Source organism: Calypte anna, chromosome 2 (assembly GCF_003957555.1).
Source record: "Calypte anna isolate BGI_N300 chromosome 2, bCalAnn1_v1.p, whole genome shotgun sequence".
NCBI lineage: Eukaryota > Metazoa > Chordata > Aves > Apodiformes > Trochilidae > Calypte > Calypte anna.
In genome coordinates, this window is record NC_044245.1 from 149,751,024 (window position 1) to 149,764,072 (window position 13,049).

The window sequence follows — 13,049 nt, forward strand, 5'->3', positions numbered from 1 at the left end:
TCTGCAACACATTATTGGCCTCATTATATTTTCATCAAGTATTTCAGTTTTGACACTGTGTTGGGCTCAAAAAAAAAAAACAAAACAAAAAGCAAGCATTGCCTTGGAAAACACTAATCCTCAGGAGCCTGTTAAACCTTTAATTTCTCCATTTGTGCCATCAGAGCAAAGCTGGACAAATATAAAACGTTCAAGGTGTCATCCCAGGCTTCTGAGTCTCTGCTTTGCATGGAATTATCTGGTTGCTGGAGCAACCTCCTTGACTTGGGCTTCAGAGCATCTCTACCAGCAGATGGCAGGACTGGTCCAGGGCTTTGCATCCTTGGGCACCAGGGACCTTCCCACCATTCCAAACAGGATGTGTCTATCTCCATCTCAACTTGGTAGCCTCAGAGGACATCTTTCCAGGGGTGGAAGAACTCTTCCAGGATCAAGGAAGGATTCCAGACCTGATTCTGAGCCTAAACAGCTGAGAACTTGCAGCATCTCATCTCTGAGGTTGACAGTGAGAACACAGCCCAGCTTCAGGGTGAAAAAGCATTGAGGTCCCAAGAGTCCAGGGCTTGTGATGGAACCTCAAATTTCCAAGCATCCAGATGTGCAGCACATCTGCTTTTCCCAGAAGGAGAGCATGGATGCCTTTGTCTCATTCCAACCTGGAAAAAAAGCCACCTGGACCAGAGCTTCCCACAAGGGTGATGGAACCAGAGCCTCCTCCATGACAAGGAAAGTCCCTGGGAGGCCAAATCATTTCAACTCATCCATCCCTTGAGTAAATTAACACTAAGCAAGGACATTCTTTGAGTACTGATGTGGATCCTCTGAGTAAGTATGAAGCAACTGCTTTTATTTGTTCTGGCTGTTTGTGGGAGGAGGTCACCTCAGGTTTGTGTTTTCCAAGAGAAGAAACATTTCCAACAGTTTGGCAGAAAATAAAATAAAATATCATCTCCAAAAACAGCTGGAAGAACTCAGTTCATTTTTTTTTTTTTAAATGGCAAACAGCAAACCCAGAGAACCTGGGTGGAAAGGCCTGGTGAAGCAGAGAATATAGAAAAATGAGAGCCCTTGTGATGTTGGCATGGGGGAAAGAGCAGCAGCTGCCATTGGAATACAACCATTTTTCCAGATGGAAGCACAGAAACCATTTTCCCATTAATATGCACCAAAAAATGGGCAGGTATTTGACTTAAACTCTTCTTTCCCAAAAGAAACCTGTTCTGGACTATTTGATGCTTTGTACAGAGCAAAACTGCCTGCAATCAGAATTTCTTCTTTCCTCAAAAAAGGTGAAGATCTGAGTTTTCTGCTGAGATTTTCACCTCTAATGCCACAGTCCAAGGAAATGCACTCCAAGCACTTAAAGGCTGTCCCACCATGGCCCCCAAATTATAAATCAGGTGTTTGGTTTAACAAGCCAACAGTTTTAATGCTCTATACATGCTGTGTCCTTGCTATTTTATGGTTGTTTTTTTGTTTTTTTGTATTATTCTTTCCCTTATTAATGCTTTTAATTACTACAGCTACACATTTTCAGGCTTTTCACTCCTGGGCTTTACAAAATCTGAGTTTCTAACATGATTTCTAGTGCTGAAAACAAAGAACCCACCAAGCAACATAGAGTAGGAGCAGAAATTTTGAGACTTGGCAGAACTGAAGATGTGATGCTTGGGATTAAATTGTTGAAGAAGTTCTCTTGCATTTGACAAGCTGTCATACCCTCCCTCTCTCATAGAATCATAGAATTGGCTGGCTTGGAAGGGACCTCAGAGATCATTGAGTCCAACCCTTGAACCACCATTGCGGTTGCTAGACCATGGCACTGAGTGCCACATCCAGGCTCTTTTGAAATATCTCCAGACACAGAGAATCCACTACTTCCCTGGGCAGCCCATTCCAATGTCTGATCACCCTCTCCAGAAAGAAATTCTTCCTAATATCCAACCTAAACCTCCCCTGGCACAACTTGAGACCCTGCCCTCTTGTCTTGCTGAGAGTTGCCTGGGAAAAGAGCCCAACCCCCCCCTGGCTCCAACCTCCTTTCAGGGAGTTGGAGAGAGTGATGAGGTCTCCCCTGAGCCTCCTCTTCTCCAGCCTCAACACCCCCAGCTCCCTCAGCCCTTCCTCACAGGAATTCTGCTGGATCCCTTCACAGCCTCCTTGCTCTTCTCTGGACCTGCTCCAGCACCTCAATCTCCTTCCTGAGCTGAGGGGCCCAGAACTGGACACAGGACTCAAGCTGTGGCCTCACCAGGGCTGAGCACAGGGGCAGAATCCCTTCCCTGGACCTGCTGGCCACGCTGTTCCTGATCCAAGCCAGGATGCCATTGGCCTTCTTGGCCACCTGGGCACACTGCTGGCTCATGTTCAGCTTCCTGGCAATCCAGACTCCCAGGTCCCTTTCTGCCACTCTGTGCCCAGCCTGGAGCTCCCCATGGGGTTGTTGTGGCCAAAGTGCAGGACCCGGCACTTGGCCTTGTTGAACCTCATCCCATTGGAATCATCCCAACTCTCCAGTCTGTCCAGGTCCCTCTGCAGAGCCCTCCTGCCTTCCAGCTGATCCACACTCCCCCCCAGCTCTCTCAAATATAGATATTTCTATCAACAAAATATTTGCCATGGCTTCAAAAGGAAACTGCAAGTATCTTTTCTTCCATATACTGAACATGCAGGAATATAATACATGAGGAGGAAAGACAAAAAAGAGTGAAAAGGGGAAAAAACCACCTCCATATGCAACCTATTCATCATCTATAGGCTGAAGAAGACGTGTCAAGTGATTTTCAGCTCTGTCCCCTGGCAATACCATGAATATAACTTGTTATTTGTAGTAGCTTGGTGAATGCTCTTCCTGACACCCTCTGCACATTTGCAGAAATGAGTCCTTGGCATGAGCAAACCCTGAAATGCAGGAATAGAATCATAGAATGGTTTGGAAAGAACCTGAAAAATTGTCTGGTTCCAACTCCCCTGCCATGGGCAGGGACACTTCCCACTATCCCAGGTTGCTCCAAGCTCCATCCAACCTGGACTTGAACACTTCCAGGGATGGAGCAGCTACAACTTCTCTGAGAAACCTGGGCCAGGGTCTTCCCACCCTCACAGGAAAGAATTTTATCTTAATATCCAATCTCAATCTCCCTTCTTTTAGTTTGGAACTCCCATCCCTCCAAGCCCTTGTCCCAAGTCCCTCCACATCTTTCCTGGATCCCTTCAGCCACTGGAAGTTGCTCTAAGGTCTCTCCAGAGCCTTCTTTTCTCCAGGCTGAAAAACCCCAACTTTTTCAGGCTGTTTTTCATCAGATAGGAAGGAGACGGCCATTGGAGGAAGCAACAAGTCCTCATAACCCTATTTATTTAGCTTTAACCCCTGGGATTGTCCAGGCTGACATCCTCAAGAGCCTATTAAAGGCATGAACAAGCATTAGGACACAATTCATGGCTTTCAAGTTTAGCTCTTTGCTCATAGCAGAAGCTCTGGGAGGGGAACTGAGCCCAAAATCAAGTTACCCAAGTGCCTGGTGGCTAAAAAAAAAAGTTACATCCTGATGACTTTCAAGATAACATTCTGGGTGCTGCCGTGGTTTCACCCCAGGGCATCTCCATCCCTCCCACAGGGCCTACAGCATCTCCTCCAAACAAGTGTCCAGGAATAAATTCAAGTTGTTGATCTTTAAAGGAAGGTTCAGGCACAGGAAAACTCAAGAACATTCCTAGCAAACTTTTTTTCCCCAGTTTTCCCTGTGCTGAACATGCATAGCAGAGGTTTGTGGCTCTCCTCAAGCCCTGTGGTCCTACCAGAGGTGCCAGCAGGTGAGGGAGGATGTATTAACCAAAGGAAGGCACATCTCAAGCCCAAGGAGACAAGGGAGGAAAAGCTGGGACATTCTTCCCAACCTCATCATCTAATCACAGCTCCCATCCCCATGATCAGTGTCCTCCTGCTGTCTAGGCTGTCATTAGCATCAGTGCCATTTTAATTAAGAGATGGGGAGAAGGAAAAGGAAAAAACCATGCAGACAACTTTGTTGCTAATATTTCCAGACATCTGCACACCATCTTTTAAAGGAAGCTGTTGATCACTACTTTAAGTGCAGGTGGAGGTATCATTGGAAAGTTTGTGCAGCTGGAGTGGCTTTTGTTTGGGTTTTGACCCAAAATAGGAGAACCATGTACAAGGAGGGCTAAAGAGTGCCAATGCTACACCTGGGTTTGCTGCTAGAAGAGAAAAAAAACAGGCAGTGCAACTCTGGTCAACCAGTGGAAGTGAAAACAAACTTTTGCTGGAGATTTGACCACTCAGTTTTGGCTTGGTTTGTGTCCAGGAGGTCCAGAAGTAGGAAAGGAGCCCGTGGCAGAAGAACAAAACTCCCATGGGATGGCTGGAGAACTTCCAGGAAAAATGGTGCCAGAAGACCTGGAAAGATCCTGGGAATCTGAGTGGCAGGTTTGGTGGTGAAGTCACCTTCAGAAGTCCACGTGCACCATCAGCCAAGGTCTGAAGGTTGAATCAAAGAATCTTCGGCCTTCAACTTCACAAAGTTCTGCAAAGTGCCCCCTTGCTCTCCATCATTTGGATGCTGATGTTATTGTCTATCACCAAGTCCAAAGTGGGGAAACTGAGGCACCAAGTCTTTGCAACATGCAGGCTGATTTTTGGATATCTTCATCCCAAGTCCACTTGCTCCAATAGGAATCATGGTGTTGACTCAGGTCCCAATAAGTGGTGTTTTTTCACTAAAATACACCCAGAAAATGCAATTCCAAAGAGAGGTGAAACCAGCTGGCCCAAGGGCATTCATCACAGAGGGACAAGGAGAAGATGACCTTGCTGCTCAAGAGCTGAACTGGAAGGAATTCTGAGAGGAAGCACTCAAAAGCTGCTTGAGAGGGTAAGAGGCCCTTGTGCTGGGCATCATATTTGGATTTCTTCTAAGATTTTTTTTCTAATCCCTCTCTCTGGAGCAAGGAAACACACACAGCACACGTCCCATCTCAGGTAACAACAGGAGCATGTTTATTCAGGTCTGGCACTTACAGAGCTCGGAAGGACAAGGTACATGTCATTTGTTTTCCAGAAAAAAAATCAGCCCAGGATCAGAAGAAAGGGAAACGATTTTATATATATATATATATATAAAAAAAAAAAAAAAAAAAAAGACTGGAGCTGCAGGGGGCAGGAATTTGTCTCCCTTCAGGTCATGCATTCCCCATGCCTGGACCACCCATGTGCTGGGTGCATGCTGGTACCAAGCACCTCCATGGAGGTGAGAGGCAGGAATGTCTGAACACTTGACCAGGTGATTTCTGGGGTTAATCTTGATGAGTCCCAGCTTTGCTTTAACCAACCTTAGAAACGAAGGGACTGGGGGAGGGGGAAATGGGTAAGTATTAGGTATAAAAGCAGAAACCCTTCCAAAATGATCCACCTTTGCCAAGGAGGTGTGAGTGGGGGTATGTCCACAGAAAGAGGAGAACAGCTTGGCCAAACCTCCCAGGTCTCCAGTGCTGGAAGAGCATAAAGTCTGGATAACAACCACCTTGGAAGCCTGCTGAGAAGTAGAGGATCTCCTTGCAGACAGCGAGAGAGAAGATATTGGCTAACGAGACCTGTGACAGCTCATGGAAGACAAATCTTCCTTGCTCAGCCCCATCATTCCCGAGCCCTGAGGATATAGATGAAGCTAACCAGAATTCCCAAGGCCAGGACTGTGTAACTGGCTTTCACACTGCTGGAACCACTGATGTTGCAGAGGAAGGAGTCGCAGCAGTAAACGGAGGCGGCCGCGATGCCGAGGTTAATCCCGGCGCTGGGGCAAATGGGAGAACATCCTTTGGAGATGGACTGGCCAGACTTGCCACCTGAATTTTGGTTAAAAAAAAAAAAAAAGAAAGAGGAAATGGGTTTAATAACATTGCTCGGCTTGCTCTGATCACCTGTTCTGCAAAGGAAATAACAGCACTGAAATAACCCCAAACGTCACGGGTGGCACGGAGAGAATGAAGTGCTTCTCGGTGGCAGGCTTTGACAGTCATCTCAGGCAGCCCACACATCTCAAGGAAAACCCATGGCAACCCCCCCCCACCAGGCTCTAGAGACCCTAAGGACACCCCTTCCAGGCTGTCAACCAAAGTTTGGCCATTCTGGCTCTGGTGAAAAAAATCTCACTCGAGTTTGAGCCAGGGAGCCGGAGGCAGAGAGAGCAGGGGGAGGAGGGAAAGCAAAAGTTGATGGTTTGAGCATCTGCTGTGAGAGAGGCACAGCACACGTTTAGCAGCAGGAAATAGGAAACCATTAGCCCTGTGCTCAGACAACAGGTTTATAAAAACTCCCAGGCTCCATTTGGGCACAGCACAAGCCACCCACGCTGCAGATCGTGCAGCTCAAGGCATGCAACACCCTTTCTTCCTGCAAGGGAGAGAGCAAAGCAAACCAAGCTGGGTTCTGCAGTGGCAGCAGGAGACCCCACCAGAGCAGTTTGTTTCTCTAGGAGAAGCAGCCAGGAAGCACAGACCCTCCCCACCCCAAATCTTTCCTGGCATCTAGGGAGGAAACTTGTTCACCTCCCTTCCTGGCAACCCCACAACATCCACAGAGAGCAAAGAAGGAAAGGTGGGAATCAGGGATGATGGACAACATGAACACGGGGGAAAAGCAGGAAGGAAAACCCTGGAGTTTGCCACCAGAGGAAGCCTGCAGCATCCTCCACACTTTCACTTATTCAGCAGCAACCTTCCCACTCCCACCCTGAAATTCCCCTCGGATTCCCAGCCTCGGTGCAGGCATGTGGGCTCGAACGTGATTCCGCCTGGCAGAGTCCCATCATCCCTCCTCAAAATTCCCTGGGGATGCTCTGACACTCAGCTGCTAAGCAGAACTTCCCTCCTTTTTTCAGCCAAAGAAAAGAAAAACCTCCCTGCAGCTCAGCAGGTGACCCAGGAGAGCAGCCAAGAGGGGCAGGAGAAGGTCCTGGCACCACTCACCAAATCCCATTCCGACATACGTCGTCACGCAGTGGTTTTCATTCTCTCCACACTTGACAGGCTTCAGACAGGCCCAGTTGGAAGATGCATCCGAGCAGGAAAAACAGATGAGTGCGTGGGCTGCAAGGGAAAGGCACAATTTGGTTAGGGGCTGCTGGGAGGACCTCCTTTTTCTGGTGGTCCCCATCCCTGACACGTGGCAGGCACCACATCTGGCCACACGCTTGCTCGTTCAGAGAATCCCAGAATGGTTTGGGAGTTAAAAAATTATCTATTTCCAACCCCCTTCCACAGCCAGGGACACCTTCTGTGAGACCAGGTTGCTCCAAGCCCCATCCAGCTTGGCCTTCAACACTTCCAGGGATAGGGAAACAACTTCAGCTGTATCAAGCTGAAATAGGTTGGGTTTTTTGTTTTTTTTTTCCCCTAAAATTTGGCCAAGTGAAGGGTTCATGCAGAAAGGACATGTTGCCAGCTTTTGACAGGACCAATCGTGAGCTAAATAAAGCCTTGTTACAACCAGAGGTCAGCTTGGTCCTTCATGGCATGCTCCTGCTTGTACCAAGAGTGAGTTCAAGTTACAGCTGCCAACTTCAAGCTAAACAATGGAAGGAAGTTCAGCCCTGCAAGCTGGAGCCTGAAATCTGAGCTTTTTCAGCTCAATTGCTACAAACATTGAGAGCAAATACTCCAGATGGGACCATGGGTTTGAGCTTTCCATGTGGCCTTTAGTCACCAAGGCTATGGTTAAGTTAATGGTAGAAACCATTTCTCAGCTAGAGCAAGCCCAGTAAGATCTCCAAGGATCTGAATTGCACTGTCAGGGAGCCATAGCATGAAGGCAACATATGCAGCCAAGCTTTTTTATTTGGAGCAGGAGGATGGCACAAAAAAACCCCAAATAATACCCACTTATGCCTTCCTCCATGGCAGGTTCCATAAAATGGTTTATTCTACACCAGCAGGCTGGACTTTACCAGCTGGCTCCTATTCCCCCATCCTTCAGATCTTCCCAAGAAAGAGGAAAGATTGTAAAAGAGAATTCAGTCATGGGAACTTGTGGCAGAAACCTGAAAAAGGGGCTCCAGGGAAACCTCAGAGCATCTTCTAGTACCTGAAAAGGTTACAGGAAAGCTGGGGAGGGACTTTTGACAGAGGCATGGAGTGATGGGATGAGGAGGAACATGGCTCCCATTCCCCCACCCTTCAGATCTTCCCAAGAAAGAGGAAAGATTGTAAAAGAGAATTCAGTCATGGGAACTTGTGGCAGAAACCTCAAAAAAGGGGCTCCAGGGAAACCTCAGAGCATCTTCTAGTACCTGAAGAGGTTACAGGAAAGCTGGGGAGGGACTTTTGGCAGAGGCATGGAGTGCTGGGATGAGGAGGAACATGGCTCCCATTCCCCCACCCTTCAGATCTTCCCAAGAAAGAGGAAAGATTGTAAAAGAGAATTCAGACATGGGAACTTGCGGCAGAAACCTGAAAAAGGGGCCCCAGGGAAACCTCAGAGCATCTTCTAGTACCTGAAGAGGTTACAGGAAAGCTGGGGAGGGACTTTTGGCAGAGGCATGGAGTGATGGGATGAGGAGGAACAGTTTCAAGATGAAAGAGGGGAGATTTTGATTATTTCTTAGGAAGAAATTCTTTAGTGGAAGGGTGGTGAGACCCTGGCCCAGGTTTCTCAGAGAAGCTGTGGCTGTCCCACCCCTGGAAGTGTCCAAGGCCAGGTTGGGCTTGGAGCAACCTGGTTCAGTGGGAAGTGTCCCTGCCCATGGAAGGGTTTAAACCCAAACCATTTGATGATTCTAGGAAACAGCCTGGATTGGTGGCTCAGGAGGGGACATTTCCACTTGGTAGTGGGCAGATGAACTTCTCTGTATTTTACACACAAGAACATCCCACCCACAGTGCAAGACAGAGCAGGATCAGGTCCATTCCCAATGTTTCAAGAGCTTTGATTTTGGAGAACTCAGATGGCAAACCATCCCATCAGGCACTGCCTTCCTCTTCTGTGTTCACAGGATGCAAAAGACATTGGGGGCTGATTCATGATGGGAAGTCCAAGGCAGCAGCAGCCCTGCTCCTACCTTTAGTCTCATCACAAACATTATCCCAAGAAGCCCTGGGATTGCTTCCTGAGGTTCAGCAGGCCCTGCCATGGAGTATTTTGAAGAATTAAGTTGGACAGATATTGATCAGCAGCTGCCCCCCTCTGCTGCAGGGCTGCATGACCTCTTGAGGTTCTTCTCAAGCTTGTTTTGCTCAGGAAAAGCTTCTTTTTTTTTTTCTTTTATGAGAAAATTGGGAAAAAAAAAAGAAAAATTGTTCTCAGAGGAATGACTTTTTGAGCAGCCACAAGCCAAGGCAGGGAAAGAAAACAAAAGCATAATCTCAGGGAAATGGATTAAAGCAGAGTTAGTGGGAGAACTTGAATGTCACATCAGGGCAGCCAAATGATTTTGCTTTGGAGACAAAGCCAACACCACAACCCCCCAGGCAAGAATTTCCTGGACTGTCTCATACATCCTCACCATCATCATTCTGCCAATGATCCTTGCAATAAACCCAAGGTAGCTGAGCATGCCAATGAAGCAACCACAACCTAAACACAGCACCCAAGATTCCAAGGCCACCAGTTGAGTCAAAAGCCCCAGGAGAGATACATGAGTGGACCGTGCATGGGAGGGAAGGATGAAGCCAGGCCTTGAGCCTGTCATTGGCTCTTGCTGAGCCTTCAGAACATTTCCATGAGTTGCATTTTTGGCCCAAACTCAGACTGGGACCTCTGCTTAAAGCCCAGCTCCCTCCTGCTCCTTCACCCCCAGCACCTTTCTGGTCTCCAGTCCCAGTTGATGGTGACCTGACCCAAACCTCTCTCCTTGCAACTACCCTGAGGGTCAAGTGAGGAGACAAATTGACTCACCCCACTTCCTAGGAGCCAGGAATGAAGTGGATTAAGGGCTTCCTGTGGCCACTGTGACAGGACACACATCCCCATACGTATTTGCTCACTTCATTGAACCCACGAGCCAGGTGGTGCAGCCCCATCCATTAAGGCTCCAAGGTTCCAGATACCAACATCTCAGAAATATTTCTACATCCAAGTGCCTTCAGGCATGAAATTCTCTGCCACGTGTCTTAAATCGATGCTCCTACCACAGCCTGGACCTATATTTTTTTTTTTGTCACACCTATTCTGCCTCAGTACAGACAAAACCTCCCCAAGAGAAGCGAGTTCTTCAACGTAGTTTAAGACAAGAAATATGCAGTCCTAAGTAGTGCTACTTTTCCATGGTTTAGTTTAGGTGACTAAATAACTAAATCACTCCAAAACCCACTGCAGAGTGAAAGGAGGAAGCAGGCTGAGTGTTTTAGACAAAAGAGGGGTGGCAGAATTATTTTACGTAGCTGGAGACAGAGCAAAGAGTTGGTGCTCAAAGCTATGAAAAAGGAAATAAAAACCCAAACAAAACCAAAAAAACAAAGCAACAAACCAAAAAAAAACCCCATCGAAGATCAAACAATGCAAAAGGGAAGTCTCGTTTTCACCGACTGGAAAATGCAAGGTTCTTTTAGAGGAAGAATTTCTGTGTTGATTTGTTTGCTGTTTGTCTGCTTGGAGGAACAAAGAGCACCCAAACCAGAGCAGAGGAATTCCTCAGATAAGAGGTAAGAGTCGTTCTCACAGAAACCATGGCTGAGGAAAAAAAAAAAAAAGGAAAAAAAAAGGGGGGGGGGAAAGAAAAAAAAAGGAAAAAAAAAAACCTTTAGGAGCCCGATCTGAAGCTCAGCAGCACCAGTGAAAAATGCTGTTGCTTTGGTAGCTCTGCCAGCCCTACACCAAACATTTTTTCCCTTTCCATTTCGACCAGATCCTTACAGACCAGATCTTTGGGGTACTTGAAGCATCAGGCAAAGCTTTTAAGTCCTAGGATGTACTCCAAGTGTTTGGGGGATAAAGCTACCTGCAGTCAACCCTCCTGCCTGACGAGGAAGTTAATTTACTTTACTTTACAGATTATTTTTTTTTTTATTATTTATTTTTGGTGTGTGTGGGTGAAGAAATGAAACTGCTCAGTGTCTTGGCCTGCTCTGCCCATCCTCCTCCCAGCTGGAACTGAGCACATTCCAGCTGGGATCTGACCCAGCCCCAGCCCCTGAATTGCCAGTTCCTTCCCGAATCCCACAGGGAGGGAGGGGGATACGGGAAGGGCAGCAAACAACAAGTTTCTTATCACCACTGTCCTCAAGAGACAAGAAGGCTCCGTGTTCCTTTAGCAAGGGCCTCAGAGGGCCCGGAACTCTTCTTTTTGCTCTTTGTTTGGCTTCTCCAAGCATCGACATATGGAAGCAATATGGGGTCTTGCACAGCCCCACGGAGTTTGGAGAGGCAGAAATGGAGTCGCTGAGGTGAGGATTACAAACCCTGCCACTCGGACAACTTGCAGTTTAATGCCCAGCAAGAGGAAGAAGCACGTTTCTCCCCAGTTTCTTGTGGCAACCTCAAGATGTGCTCCCTCGGGGGTCATCTCCTCCCCGGGGACACAATGGCCATTCCAGCCTGCCCCAAAGGATGCTGAGGGGAGGGGGGGACACACACCACGGCAGGAGCCAGGATCACGAGTGGCTCTGCTCAGACATTGCTGGGGTTGAGCTCCATCTCCCTTCCACCCTCCTTCCTTCCCCTCGGCTGCATCTTAGCTCAATCCGGCGCCGTTATCCCGGCTGGCTGCGCCGTATTGGGGGGAGTGGAGTCGGCCCAGGTCTTTGTTCGAGAAGCAACTGGGAAAAGCTCCAAAATATCTACACGCACAGCTAGAGATGCACACATATAGATACCGGCACAGAACCCCTGAAGTTCCTGCTGTAAGAGGGACAGTGCTGAGAGGTAGGGCTCGGAAAGAAACCCCCTCCACCCCTCACCTCTGCAAACCCCAGCACGGCTCAGATCTGTCCCCCCAGCCCCTTTGCACCAACACCCACCCCCTCCTCCCTTTTCCTGCAAACCTCCAACTTCCAGAGCCCACCCTACAAGACGCACACACCCCACACCCCCCCACACACACCCCATTTGTTCCCAAAACCCCGGCTGCGAGGGGACTGGGGGACCTCGGCGTAAGGTGATGGTGGCCGAGGGGGCGGGGGTATTTCCCCCCCCACTCCAGCCCACTCCCCTCTCTCCCTCCCCTTACCTCTTTCCACGCACAGCACCGCAGCCAGCACAGCGAGCAGGAGAGCCTTCATGGTGCGGCGATGGGGCCAGCGAGATGCGCAGGGCTGGCGGTTCCGCGGAAAGCTGGCGGCAGGGCCAGGAGACGGGGGTGGGGAAAGGCCATCGGCCCCGCCCCCCGGGCCGGCCCGCAGCCCCCTGCCGCCACCCCCTACCGCCTACCCGGCCCCGCCTGCTTTCGTTTCCCCGATCCGAGGAGCCGAGGCCGGGGAAAAAGGGTCAGTCACCTTGGTACTAGAGCCTGGCCCGCTGAGGAACGAGGAGCAATATCAGAGCCATTGGCTCAGCCCCAAGGATTTTTTTTCATCCGCTTAATATTTGCCTGAGGGAAAAAAAAAATAAATAAAAAAGAAAAAAAAAAAAAAAAGAAAAAAAAATACAGGAGTGAAAGGGGGCTCCCTGCAATCTGGACCGCACTCAGGCACAGCTCTCTTCAAGTGCAGCCGCCTGCATCCATGGCTCCCTTCACCCCCGAGGAGCTGCCTGAGTTCATGCCCCCCCCTTCCCCACCTCTCTGCATCTTCTTCATTCACAGATCCCCTGAGCACACACAAACTCCGCCTCCCCTACATTCACAACCACCCAGTACTCACACACACGCTGCATCTGCAAACAGCTTTGTGCAGGACCCCTTGCATGGATTTTCTACGTGCAAGAAGACCCTCTGCATGCACATGCCCCCTGCATGCACCACATCCCCTCTTCGTGTATAAAATCCCACCGCATCCACAGCCCCCCTGCAAGATCCAAAGCACACGGAGAATCAGCTCCTGTGAGCTGTTTACCAAAGACTAAATGGGATTAGACCTACAGGATTGGGAAGATTTGAGGTTCA

General features: G+C 48.8%; 1 protein-coding gene across 1 annotated transcript; it reads right to left on the bottom strand.

The window, feature by feature from the left end:
- Window positions 1–993: 993 nt before the first annotated feature.
- On the bottom strand, window positions 994–12,343 carry LOC103531782 (lymphocyte antigen 6E). Its single transcript, XM_008497467.2, has 3 exons — window positions 12,177–12,343; window positions 6,985–7,104; window positions 994–5,862 (listed from the first exon to the last, which is right to left on the bottom strand). The coding sequence occupies exons 1-3, from the start codon at window positions 12,226–12,228 to the stop codon at window positions 5,654–5,656; spliced, it is 381 nt and encodes a 126-aa protein (XP_008495689.1). The 5' UTR covers window positions 12,229–12,343; the 3' UTR covers window positions 994–5,653.
- Between the last annotated feature and the right edge of the window lie 706 nt (window positions 12,344–13,049).

What these genes read in the sequence shown, in the direction of transcription:
- LOC103531782 (XM_008497467.2), bottom strand. Translation starts at nt 12,228, where the DNA reads ATGAAGGCTCTCCTGCTCGCTGTGCTGGCTGCGGTGCTGTGCGTGGAA. An exon ending in GGTGCTGTGCGTGGAAAGAG is followed by an intron (nt 7,105 to 12,176) that starts GTAAGGGGAGGG and finishes TTTCCCTTGCAG; the next exon opens with CCCACGCACTCATCTGTTTT. An exon ending in GTATGTCGGAATGGGATTTG is followed by an intron (nt 5,863 to 6,984) that starts GTGAGTGGTGCC and finishes ACCAAAATTCAG; the next exon opens with GTGGCAAGTCTGGCCAGTCC.